The sequence below is a fragment of the Drosophila takahashii genome, chromosome 3R, assembly GCF_030179915.1.
Source record: "Drosophila takahashii strain IR98-3 E-12201 chromosome 3R, DtakHiC1v2, whole genome shotgun sequence".
In the NCBI taxonomy this organism is placed as follows: domain Eukaryota; kingdom Metazoa; phylum Arthropoda; class Insecta; order Diptera; family Drosophilidae; genus Drosophila; species Drosophila takahashii.
Window position 1 is genome coordinate 1,839,454 of NC_091681.1, and position 13,178 is coordinate 1,852,631.

The 13,178-nt window shown below is 37.1% G+C and overlaps 1 protein-coding gene across 2 annotated transcripts in view; it reads right to left on the reverse strand.

Moving 5' to 3' along the window:
* Positions 1–4,127: 4,127 nt before the first annotated feature.
* eIF4B (eukaryotic translation initiation factor 4B) overlaps positions 4,128–13,178 on the reverse strand; it is a 32,770-nt gene continuing 23,719 nt past the window's right edge. For both annotated transcript variants that reach the window (XR_011419032.1, XM_070216744.1), the window contains one exon: positions 4,128–4,246. Coding sequence is in view for 1 of the 2 variants with exons in the window: in XM_070216744.1 (XP_070072845.1) it covers positions 4,193–4,246 (54 nt within the window). In the remaining variant the exon portion in view is untranslated. The remainder of the gene's footprint in view (positions 4,247–13,178) is intronic.

The following is a 13,178-nucleotide window of genomic DNA, read 5'->3' on the forward strand; positions in this document are numbered from 1 at the left end:
TTCCAATCACCTCCAATAATAAAGCGGCTACCCACAGAGCCGAAAAGGCGCAGAAATTCCGCAGCTGGCCACAAGTGACGATGACCAGGAGGAAAGTAGACAGCGCTAAACGAATTTCTTCCAAACGACGTGACCAAACTTATAGCAATTGCTTGCAGATGAGGCTCAGTTATTGTGTTGCTCAGGTGATAGTCCAGGGACGATTTAATAATGATAGCAGCTCCACCCCGATTTCTATCATCAGGGTGGTTGGCGCAGTGCACAGCATATCCATGGATTTGAAAGAATGAACGGCTGGAGAAATGAGTCTCTGAGATTAACAAAATATCAATGTTACGTTCCTGGAGGAAGTGCTTCACCTCCAAGAATTTGCTACCTAAATTATTAGCGTTCCATATTATTATATTTAATCAGTAGTTAGTCATTGCGGCGCGTTGACTCAATGGCGTGCTTGGACATCACGCTCTGTAGCATTTGCAGCGTCGTCGTCATGACTGATATCATTTGATCAAAACGTTCCAGTAGTTTTTCAATTGCCGCCGCTTGGGCATTTACAGCAGCCTCTTGCTGCTTTTGTAAGTTATTAATAAATTCCAAGAGTCTGTCCTGAGCAGGTTGTTCTACCACAGAGGCCTTAGTAGTATTTTCAAAATTAGGCTGACTTAGCGGACTCAATAAATTTTTAAATGAATTTGATGACGTCAATGGCTGACTTGAGGAAACAGGAGGACGCAAAGGGAACCAAGCATTCTGGCTTGGGATCGGAGCAGCAACCGTTTGCTTTTGAGAACGTTGACGTTCTGGAGTGCTATTAGATTTGCTTTTCTCACACTGTTCTAGATAGGCAGGACAACTGCGGGATTTGAGCCACAGTTGATACTGATCCTCTTTCAGAGCTGGGCATTTATCCTTCTCCTTGGTGTCATGGTCGCCAGCGCACCTAGCACATTTAGGTGAAAACATGCAAAAGTTTTTTGAATGATTAAACGATTGACATTTAAAACACATTAAAGGGCCCTTTCCTTGAATCTGTGTATCGCCAGTAGAGTTCATTGTATCTTCATCATCAGATAGAATACCAAAAATTATTATTCGTTCCTAAATATTCTCTATTAGAAGGGGGTGACAGTAAGTTCACATTTTTAACAGAAGCCTGAGGATGGTTTTGATCCTGGCCCGACTTCAGAAGTGCAGACTTATGAGTACTACCATTGAGTTGGTCAAGGTTCCTCCTTTTTTTTAGGTACTTTACCTGAGTGAAACGCTCTTCATCAGCAACACTCTTGCTAATCCACCTGGGGCTTATTTGCATATTCGACTTCACATCAACATTAATCATTTCTAGATCCTCGTAAGCTGATTCATCAGAAACGTCAGAGAGGCACCTATTTGCATCAAAGGCAGTTGCCTTGGCATTTCTGGATGCCTTGAGCACGGCTTTTTTTACGACCTCATCGGTATTTACTGGCGGTCGAGATACTTGGTCTTTGGCAGAGACTGAATGTTTCGTTCCATGTGATTCGTTATCCTTCGAGTGAGCTACCTTATTTTCATGACCGTCGGCCGTAGATTCAGCTCGAAAATAATAGACATCTTTGCTCATTGGAGCTCTAGCATCCAACATTGCAACCGTCGTACCGAAACTAATAGAATTCGGAAAAGAAACAGTTAGTGGAACAGCCGACCTGCCAATAGCGTGGGCAAGGCCGGCAAAAACCAAAAAATTATGAAAAAAATCAAATTTTTATACAGTTTTTATGAAACACGGGATCTCCGAAATAAACACAACCGGTTAGCTTGACACTAAAGTCGAAACTCGAACAATTCTAAATGTAACTTTATGTTCTTTTATCGGAAGAAGCTTCTCCTCACTACATATTCTATTGGGTCCAATGAACTTGAACGCATAAATTCCGTTACAGACCTTGGAGTGTTATTCAACCACAACTTAAATTTCTCTAATCACATTGGTATCATAGTTAGTAAAGCAAAAGGGGTTTTGCCTTTGTTAAGCGTTGGTCGAAGGAATTTGAGGACCCCTACACCACAAAACATTTATACATTTCCTTGGTTCGTCCAATTCTCGAATACTGCTCGTGTGTTTGGTCACCCCAATATACTATTTATCAGGACCTTATCGAGTCGGTACAGAAACAGTTCCTTTTGTTTGCTCTACGTGGTTTAAACTGGGAAACACATCGACACCTGCCATCGTACGTGGATAGACTGCGTCTACTTAACCTGCCCTCCCTCAAGGATCGTCGAACCTGCCATGGTGTTATGTTCCTGCACAAATTAATTACTGGACTTGTAAATTCAAGCTACCTTCTTGGTCAAATTCGTTTCTCCATCCCTGTAAGGTCTACTCGGCACTTTCGACCAATTGCCCTCGATATTTTAAAAACTAACTTTCAGTTACATGATCCATTTCGCGTTTTATGTTCGCAATATAATGAACTGTATTTTTTGATATTTTCGGAATGCTCTGTTAATTTAATTGTAACAAACATCCTAACTTACCTGTCCTTGCCACCTCCCACTTCATGTGAGTAGGGTACTATGTTTATGTTGGCAGATATTTGCTAACTTTAAATAAATAAATAAATAAATAAATATGCATCCATATGCCAAATAATTCACGGTTTTCTGTTTTTTGAATATGGGCAATTCTCTGGGGATGTCAACCAAGCCAAAAAGCGTAGAACTTGAAAAAACATATTTCTATATGATTTTGCACTGATATTTGATTCTAGTTAGATGCATCCCCAACTAAGCTAAGTAATTTGAGTATCCTTGGATAATTTTCCAGGACAATACCTGTTATATGGACAAAAAAAGTCATTTTTATACCCTTCTAGAGGGTATTATAATTTCAGTCAGATGTTTGCAACGCAGTGAAGGAGACGTTTCCGACCACATAAAGTATATATATTCTTGATCAGCACCAACAGCCGAGTCTATCTAGCCATGTCCGTCTGTCCGTTTCTATGCGAACTAGTCTCTCAGTTTTAAAGCTATCGCGATGAAACTTTCCCAAAAGTCTTCTTTCTATTGCAGGTAGTACATATGTCGGAGCGAGCCGGATCGGACCACTATATCTTAAGGCTCCCATAGGAATATTCATACAAATATAAGAAAATTCATTGTAACTTTGTAGGATGTAGGCGTTTTGATTCTTGACTACTTAAAAACAAAATTTAAATGAATAGAAACGCCGAATCTGGAATCCCTGAAACTGCACCGAGTGAGCATTCTTTTATCTGCAAGGGTATATAAGCTTCGGCTGGCCGAAGTAGGCGTTTTGATTCTTGACTACTTAAAAACAAAATTTAAATGAATAGAAACGCCTAATCTGGAATCCCTGAAACTGCACCGAGTGAGCATTCTTTTATCTGCAAGGGTATATAAGCTTCGGCTGGCCGAAGGTAGCTTCCTTTCTTGTTCTGTATTTTTTTGGTATTTTTTACTCGAAGAGTAAAAGGGGATATTGTATTCGTGCAAATGTATGTAACAGCTAGAAGGAAGCGTTTCCGACCCCATAATGTATATATATTCTTGATCCGGGTCACTAGCCGAGTCGATCTAGCCATGTCCGTCTGTCTGTCTGAATGAACGCTGAGATCTCGGAAACTACAAAAGCTAGAAGGTTGAGATTTCCCACACATATTCTTTGGCTTCCTACGCAGCGCAAGTTTATTTTAGTCAAGCGCCACGCCCCCTCTAACGCCCACAATCGCCCACTCACGATTTTAAAATGTGTCCTGCGCCCACATCTTTGAAGATTTCCGAGAAGTATAAATGCAATTTTGTTGTGTATATTTATACCTATCGAAATGTAAAAGACATTTTTCAAATCGGACCATTCATTAAAAAGTTATACGCAATCAAAAAAATGTTATATATTCATCTCCCTCGCAATCCCTTTAGCCGAGTGACGGGTATTAGATAGTCGGGACACGAACCCGACTATAGCGTTCTCTCTTGTTTTGTATAAATTCGACTGTTTTTTTATGGGATTTCATTCCAGCATGAAATATGAAAAGTTTATTAAGGTTTTGAAGAAAAAATGTTTTCATTTAAATTCTGGTCACGCATTCCCTCGCATAAAACCAAAAACTAACTAAAACTTGTTTAAATTATGCTACATATGCTTTCTTTATTTTTATTTATTTATAAGAAACATACAAATATTTTATTCCGATCCTTCTTCGTCAAGTCCAGAATATTTATTAGACGATTGCAAAACCTATAATAAAGAAATTAAAAATTAGCTTTAATAATGATTCATGTTATAAATTTTAACTATATATTACTAAGTTTGTAAATTGATATTTAATTATTTAGAAAAAAAATATATTTAAAGTCTTAAAATACTTGTTATGTTGACTAATTTTGTTTAAAATGTTTTTATGTATGGCATTTTTCGACTAATTTTTGACAATTAGTTAGCTTTTCTGATGTGGTGTTGCCACATAGCCGCAAAACCAATTTGCCGTCTGAATTAATCCACCCATGTCTCAATTTCAAAAAACCAAAAATTCTTTGCATAAAGGGCATCTGTAACTTAAGGAGGGTGAAGTCTTGCGAAAAAATAATTTTTTTTTGTGTAGATTAACATCTTAAGATTATACCAAAAATGTTTTAAGTCAATCGGGCAAAAACTTTAGAAGTAAACATTCCTAAACGGCTTTGGGAAGGGCTTTTTTATACCCGTTACTCGTAGAGTAAAAGGGGTATATTGTATTTGTGCAAAACTCTGTAGGTCTGTCTGTATGATCAGTCTAATTCGTAATTTAACACATGGGCTGAAAAGTCCCGGGCCTTACATATAGATGGCGCTAGTTTTATTGCAGTCACATTTTTTTCTGTTAGTACTATCCATCAAGAGACCGCTGTTAAAGTTTTGTGAAATTCCAATCATTGGTTTGTGAGTTATTGGGCTAAGAGTGACGCTACTTTTAAACTTTTCAAAACAATGGATCAAAAACAATTTCGTGTTTTAATTTTGCACTGCTTCTTGATAAGAAAAAATACCCTTCAAGCGAAGCAATGGCTTGAAAAGTGTTATGGGGACTCCGCTCCATCAGAAACAACAATAAAACGTTGTTTTGTTGACTTTAAACGTGGTCGTAGAGACACCGATGATGCAGAACGCAGTGGGCGTCCAAATGAGGCGGTATCACCAGAAAACATCACAAAAATTCACAAAATCGTTTTGAATGATCGAAAAGTTAAGTTGCGTGAGTTAGCTGACATCATAAAGATATCAAAAGAACGTATTGGCTTTATATTGCAAGAGCATTTGACTATAAGAAAGCTCTGTTAAAAGTGGGTGCCGCGTTTGCTCACTGCTGACCAAAAACAACAACGTGATGATGATTCTGAGAAGTGTTTGGAAATGTTTAAACGTAACAAACAGGAATTTTTGCGTCGATATGTGACAATGGATGAAACATGGATCCATCACTTCACTCCGGAATCAAAACGATCGTCATCTGAGTGGACAGCAACTGGTGAACCTCGACCAAAGAGCCCGAAAGCACAACAATCGGCTGGAAAGATTATGGCATCGGTATTTTGAAATATGCGTGGTGTAATATTCATCGACTATCTTGAGAAAGGACATAACATCAACAGTGAATATTACATAGCGTTATTGGAGCGTTTGAAGGCCGAAATAGCAACGAAACGACCGCATATGGCAAAGAAAAAAAAATTTTGTTTCATCAAGACAACGCACCGTGTCACAAGTCAATCAAAACAATGACAAAACTACAGGAATTGAACTTCGAATTGCTCCCACATCCACCGTATTCGCAAGATTTGGCTCCCAGTGACTACTGGCTGTTCGCAGACATGAAAAAAATGCTGGCCGGTAAGAAATATCCCACAAATGAAGGGGTTATTGCTGAAACTGAGGCCTATTTTGAGGCAAAAGATAAATCGTTCTACAAAAGTGGTATTGAAATTTTAGAGCGGCGCTGGAATGATTGCGTTGCTCTTCATGGAGATTACGTTGATGAATAAAGCTAAATTTGAACCAAAAAAAACCGTGTTTTCTGTTTTAGGCCCGGGGCTTTTCAGCCCATGTGTAATTAAGCAAAATCGAAATTTTGGGGCGAGCGAAAATCATACAAGAAGGCTTATTTATATTCAAGTTGTTAAGCTTTAATATTTTACTGGGTTCTAGACGCGTCTTTCACCGAATTTTTGAAATAAATCCCACTATTGTACTTCGAAGGATAGATTATATGGGCACTTCCAGAAAAAAGTCCACCAAGCCAAAAACCTTGAAACTTGAATAAAACATATTTCCACATGATTTTGCCCCGATATTAGTTTCTAATTAGATGGATACTGACCTTAACTACAAATTTGGAGTATAGTTTGATTATTTTTATGACAAACCCCACCAATATACGCAAAAATCAGTTTTTGGCTATTTTTTTGTTATTTTTTGGACCTGTCTTCTGTTGTTAATTTATCCTATAGGAATGCTAATATGTGACATTTTTCTGTACTGAATGCTTCATTCACATGCTAAACTATTATGTTAAAGTCAAAACATCCAGCAATTGAGAGATAGAGGTAAAGAAATCCGCTTTACAAAACAGTCGGAAAAAATGTCCCGAGCGACATGTCCCGAGCGAATGTGGTTGAAACTGCATAAAAAAAAAATGTCAAAGAATTTTTAAGTAAAACCAAAAGTATTTCACAGCGACATGTTTGAACAACATTCTAAAAAAAATCGCATTCAAATATTCCATCAGAATTTGCTAATTTCTGGTGTTGTATGAACTTCCCCGAAATCCACTTCTACATTTGTCCCGAGCGAATAGGCAGTTTTTTACCGATATCTTAAAAACTAAAAGTGGTACAAAATGAAGATTTTTACAAAAAAATAGAGCTTGGGATGAGTGAAAAGGAAAACAATTTTTTACAATTTTTTATCAACTTTAAAGGTGTGCAAATGTCCCGCGCGACATTTTGGAAGTGCCCATATAGAATTTTTTCCTTAAGAACGTAAAAAGTAGCAAGTATTTTTAAGTCACCCTTATGTAACTAGTTGGCCGTGATTTCACACAGTAGGTTTTTCGAAGATAACAGTGGCGTAGCCTTAAAATTGTGGAGGGAATTTTTAATAGGCATTCTAACGCCTTGAAAATATAATTTTACTTTTCACGTTCTTAGGAAAAATTCTATAAATTCCATCCTTCGCAGTACAATAGTAAGATTTATCTAAACAATTCGGTGAAAGACGCCTCTAGATGCCTGCTATTGTACTTCGAAGGATGGAATTTATAGAACATAGTGCCCTTAAATATTTTACAGGCATGTAGAGGCGTCTTTCACCGAATTTTTTAGATAAATCTTTCTATTTACTTATTATTTTACTATTTTTCCTTGTATTTTTATACCCCTGCCAGAGGGTATACAAATTTTGGTCTGAAGTTTGTAACGCAGTGAAGGAAAAGTTTTTTGACCCCATAAAGTATATATAAAGTATATATTATTGATGAGGATCAATAGGGGAGTCGATATAGCCATGTCCGTCTGACCGTCTGTCCGTCGGTATGTCTGTTTCAATACCGTTTGCGAGCTCAGTTTAAAAGGTAGCGACTTAAAACTTTCCTAAAACAGGGGTGCTCAGTCCTATAGCACGCGGGCACATTTGTTTTTGTTTCGGCACTTAGCATACGGAGAGGCACATACCATACTCTTCTACGCACAACGCAAGTTCCTCTTTGTGTCGCTATCCGTATTGAGCCAAGCCAACAACAATTCCATTAAACTTATTTTCTCCTCAACTCAAAATGCAAAGTGTTGTTGTCGTTTTCATGACTGTGTGTGAATTGTGTTTGTAAATGCACAGCCATAAGGCAGTTTTGAGCACCCCTGTCCTAAAACATGTGTACGCAGATCAAGTTTGAAAATCGACCCGATCGTCTACACTACTGGTCAAAATAATAAGTATAGTCATTACATCCTCACTTGCTAAGAGATATCACTATAGTTATTATAGTTTTGGTGCGGTGAAAATAATAAGTACACTTGTGTTACTTATAAATTTTAAAATATTTAATCTAGAATGGGGCTACGGTTAGTATTTTATCTTAAGTTAGGATCATGTTTATATGAAGTATGGGCCAATTGGACGATCCAAAAGTTTCCAAGCCTGGATTTGGTTACTTCAAAGTCATCATCCATGCTAAAATCTGATTTGCAGCTTAAAAGGAACTTTAACACTTAAGTATGGCTTGTGATTCCCATAATTTTCTTTAAAAATACTACTCTTAATAAATTCGGGTTGTTGTCCCGACTATCTAATACCCTTCACTCAGCTAAAGGGAGTGCGAACGCTGTACTCGGGTTGGTGTCCCGACTATCTAATAATCGAACCTCAATTAAAGGGAGTGCGAGGAAGATAGATATATAAACAATTTGATTACGTATAACTTTTTAATGAATGGTCCGATTTGAAAAATGCATTATACTTCTCGGAAATCTTAAAAGATGTGGGCGCAGGACACATTTTAAAATCGTTAGTGGGCGATTGTGGGCGTTAGAAGGAGCGTGGCGCTCAGATGAAATAAACTTGCGCTGCCTAGTAGGAGGTTCAAGAAAATGTGTGGAAAAAAATATGTGTTTAGTTGTCGTGCACTTCGTCAATAGCCAGTTAATAAGTTTATTAAAGTTTATCCAATTAGGGCCGGTTTCTCGAGTGCCGGCTAACATTTCTCGAACAGATAAAGTCCCTGCTAAGGCATTTTGGCTTTCTCGAGCTAACTTTGACAGGGACTCGGAGTCCCTGTTAAGCGTTTTCGACTCGATAGAATGACAGCTGATTTCCCAAAGCCAACTATGAAGATGAAACGAAATCACAGCTGACTTTTCCTTTAAATTATACCCAAACTGCTTTTGAAATAATCGAAGCACGCCATTTTTTACCCTTCACAGCACAATTCTGTGCGTGTACAGCACTCTGTAATTGTTTCTCGTTCAGATAAATTAAAGCAGTCGAGAAAGCCGATTTGCTTTTACGAACAGTTTATCTGGTATTTAAGTTTTTCGAATAGATAGCTATCAGGGACTTTGACAGGGACTCGAGAAACCGGCCCTTAGTCTAATAGTACAATTATAATCAATACAATATTATCAGGAGAAGATAAACTACAACAACAAAAAAAACACAGGGCGGCAACACTACTACTATTTTGACCGGAGCTGTATGCTTATATGTTTATACCCTTGCAAAGGGTATTATAATTTCAGTCAGATGTTTGCAACGCAGTGAATGAGACGTTTCCGACCACATAAAGTATATATATTCTTGATCAGCATCAATAGCCGAGTCCATCTAGCCATGTCCGTCTGTCCGTTTCTATGCGAACTAGTGCCTCAGTTTTAAAGCTATCGCGATGAAACTTTCCCAAAAGTCTTCTTTCTATTGCAGGTAGTACATATGTCGGAACGAGCCGGATTGGACCACTATATCTTATGGCTGCCATAGGAATAATTAACAAAATAATAGAAAAAACTTTATAGAAAGTAGGCTTTTTGATTTTTGACAATGTAAAAACAACATTTTAGGTAGGCATACTTGCAAGGGTATATAAACTTCGGCTGACCGAAGTTAACTTCCTTTCTTGTTTTTGACTGTTTTTTTTTTAAATTTGTTTCTCCCTTATGCCTAGTACTCACTTCAATCAAAAAGCCTACGAAATGAAAATCTCCATACAAATTTTTGATCACGAAATTTTCCGCCTGTCATTTTTGTATAGAAATTTTCGTTTCAATGCCTTTTTGATTGATGTGAGTACTAGGCCTTAATAATAATCCTAAAGTATGGGGTTTGAAAGATAAAGAGTGTATCTTTTAAAAAACTTTACCGTCGAATCAAATCATCAAACGGATTTGCCTCTGAGAGCTCCGGAAAGTTAGCCAATTTCAGCATTTTTCGAACTTTGAGGTCCTTTTGCTAAGAATCCTTGCGTCGGGGAACTTTTTGAAAAAACGCAGTTTAACTTGGGAATTACTAACGAATCCAAATATATTGCATCCATCGAGGTACATTTTTGATGCTGCAAAGTGTTATTTCTTCAGCTGTTTGGGTATAATTTAAAGGCAAATTCAGCTGTGATTTCGTTTTTTCTTCTTAGTTGACTTTGGAAAATACGATGTCATTCTATCCAGCCAAAAACGCCTATAACAGGGACTCCGAGTCACATTGATACCCGAAAAAGCCAAAATAATAGTGACAGGTTTGGGCACTGTTTGTGTATCGTCACTGTGAAGGAAGTAAGAAAAACAATTTCAAAAATTTCAAAACAATTCACAAAAACCTGATGAGTGTCCTAAACAGTAAGGACATAAGGTGTCTTTGGATCAAAAATGCATTGTTGAAGAAAATATTTTTATTTAATTTTTAAACGCTGTTCACAAATGAAGATTGTTAAACTTTGCTGTGACTTTAAAATTTCGAATGCGCCCACCTCCTCTTGTGGTTGAGTTGGATTGAATTTTCCAAAACGACCGTATAAAAGAGACATGTAACTATTTAATTCCGAAAAGATTACCAAAATTGGTTGACCACTCTTGAAAATATATATCAAAAAAGCCGAAGAAAATTTGTGATTTTCTTAAATTAATGATACCGCAAATACCAGAGCTGATGGACTATAGGCGTAGTGGCAACTTATGCTTAGAAAAGCCTAATTTATCGAAATAAAATGGTGGCAGGCCGGGACATCGACCCATGTCACATTTTGTCGGCCTGTGTTATTATTTTTAAGGCCCTATCTTTAAAACTAGAGTTTATGCCAAAAAAACACCCCAGTGTTGGGCGGTATTTATGTAATCGCGGTTTGAAAAATATATGGTTCATTTAAGGAATTTGTTTACCTGACAACCAATTAATGCGGTGATAAGGCTTAAACAAATATGCGCCCTAAATTATTTTACAGGCGTCTAGAGGCGTATTTTACAGAACTTTTAAAATAAATAAGACCATTGTAAGTCGAAGGATGGAATTTACCTGTAAAATTACTTTTTGATGGCCAAATCGGTTTATCATAACTAAGGTTAGAAAACAAAAAATTTTAGGTGCTCTTTTCTTAATCAGGGAGATGTACCTTACCGGAAAAACAAAGGTCGCCTTTACGGGGTATTTAATTGATTTTTTTTGTAAACTGATATAATATATGGGCACTTCCAGCAAAAAGTCCACCAAACCAAAAACCTTGAAACTTGAATAAAACACATTTCCACATGATTTTGCCCCGATATTAGTTTCTAATTAGTTGGATACTGACCTTAACTACAAATTTGGAGTATAGTTTGATTATTTTTATGACAAACCCCACCAATGTGGTTGAAACTGCATAAAAAAAAAGGCAAAGAATTTTTGAGTAAAACCAAAAGTATTTCACAGCGACATGTTTGAACAACATTCTAAAAAAAAATAAATAGAATTCGATAATTTTTGGTGTTGTATGAACTTCCCCGAAATCCACTTCTATTTTTGTCCCGAGCGAATACAGCAGTTTTTTAACGATATCTTAAAAACTAAAAGTGGTACAAAATCAAGATTTTTACAAAAAATAGAGCTTGGGAAGAGTGAAAAGAAAAGCCCATAATTAAAATTAAAATCCATTGTTTTTTTGTTAAAATTTTTTTTCAACTTTAAAGGTGTGCAAATGTCCCGAGCGACATTTTGGAAGTGCCCATATATTTCTACTTTATAGGGTCAGAAATGCGTCCTCCAAACCGTTACTCTTCGAGTAACAGGTACACAAATATGCGACAACTTTGAAAACGATAGATTAAGCCGTTTGCAAATGCCGATGAACAAAGGTCCTTCAAATCGTTGTTTCTGTCTAAAAAAAAATGTCGATTTAAAAATAAAATTTTTTTTGTAGATTAACATCTTAAGAGTGTACAAAAAAGTTTAAAGTCAATCGGACAAAAACTTTAGAAGCTATGCTAAAACTAGTACCCTAACCTCTAAGACTTTAGCTTCATAAGTGCATCTTTAAGTGGGTTTTTCTCGAAAAAATATTCTTAAAAATAAAAAAAAATTTAAAAAAGGCCTTCATAGGGGGCGGGTTTATTTTAATTCTTAAGCGAAATGAAAAACAAAATGAAAATCCGATCATTTTAAGCGGAGATACAGCAATCGCTTTGTCACCAATATTTTAGCCAATAGTATCGGCTATAAAAATTAGTAGATGTTAATTAAATGACACTAAATAACATACAAACGGTTAGAATTAAATCCATCCAACCAGTTTTTATAGAAAAAATCGCAAAGTTAGTCGATTTTTTGGTGGCAAAGACCCTACCCCCCCTGAATATAAATATGTCTTCTTGTATGTTTTTCGCGCGCCCCATTTTAAATAATTTTGATGTTGCATTCACATATTGCGAATTAGAGTGACCAATTTTTTTCCAGTAGCTAGGACTTGGCTTGAGCTAGAAACTATGGCCTCTAGAAGACGCATTCCCCAGCAACAGGATCTTAAATTTCCCCACCATTGATGATTGGCATTAAAGTCACCTCCAGCCAAAAATGTTGGGCCTAGAGAGACTAGTAGCTGGTCAAAATCGTTTTTTGTCCAAGGCTCGCTGGGAGGAATATACAGAGAAGCTATTTTAAGTACACCTCCATTTGTTAGAATATGAATGCAAGCTAGCTGTAAGTCTGTTCGCATTGTGGGCTCACTCTGCGTGTGGATAATGCTGGTCTTGATAAGGAAAGCAGAGCCGCCTTTAGCGGTGTTGCTAGGGTGATTGGCAAGGTATTGGTCATAGCCGGGAAGGTACAAATTAAGACCGGGACGCATGTGTGTCTCGGTAATGAGCATTATGTCAATTCAGTTATCAATAAGGAAAAGACGAAGTTCTTCACTTTTCTGAAATATACCTCTTGAATTTCATAATCCGATTTTTATTGTTGATAATGTCATTTTCTAGAAATTTGAACCTGAACTAGATCGCGAAAAGCCTTGTTCGACTCAATCGTTTCCATGACTAGTTTGAAGAGTTGATCCAGCCTAGTGTTAATATCGAAGATTGCCTTCTCCAAAGTAGACAAATTCTTGTTGGGGTTGCGGTCACCTCCAGGTATATGTGCGGCAGACTGCGTAGCTGCAGCGCTGGTACTGCTCGCAAGGTTATTC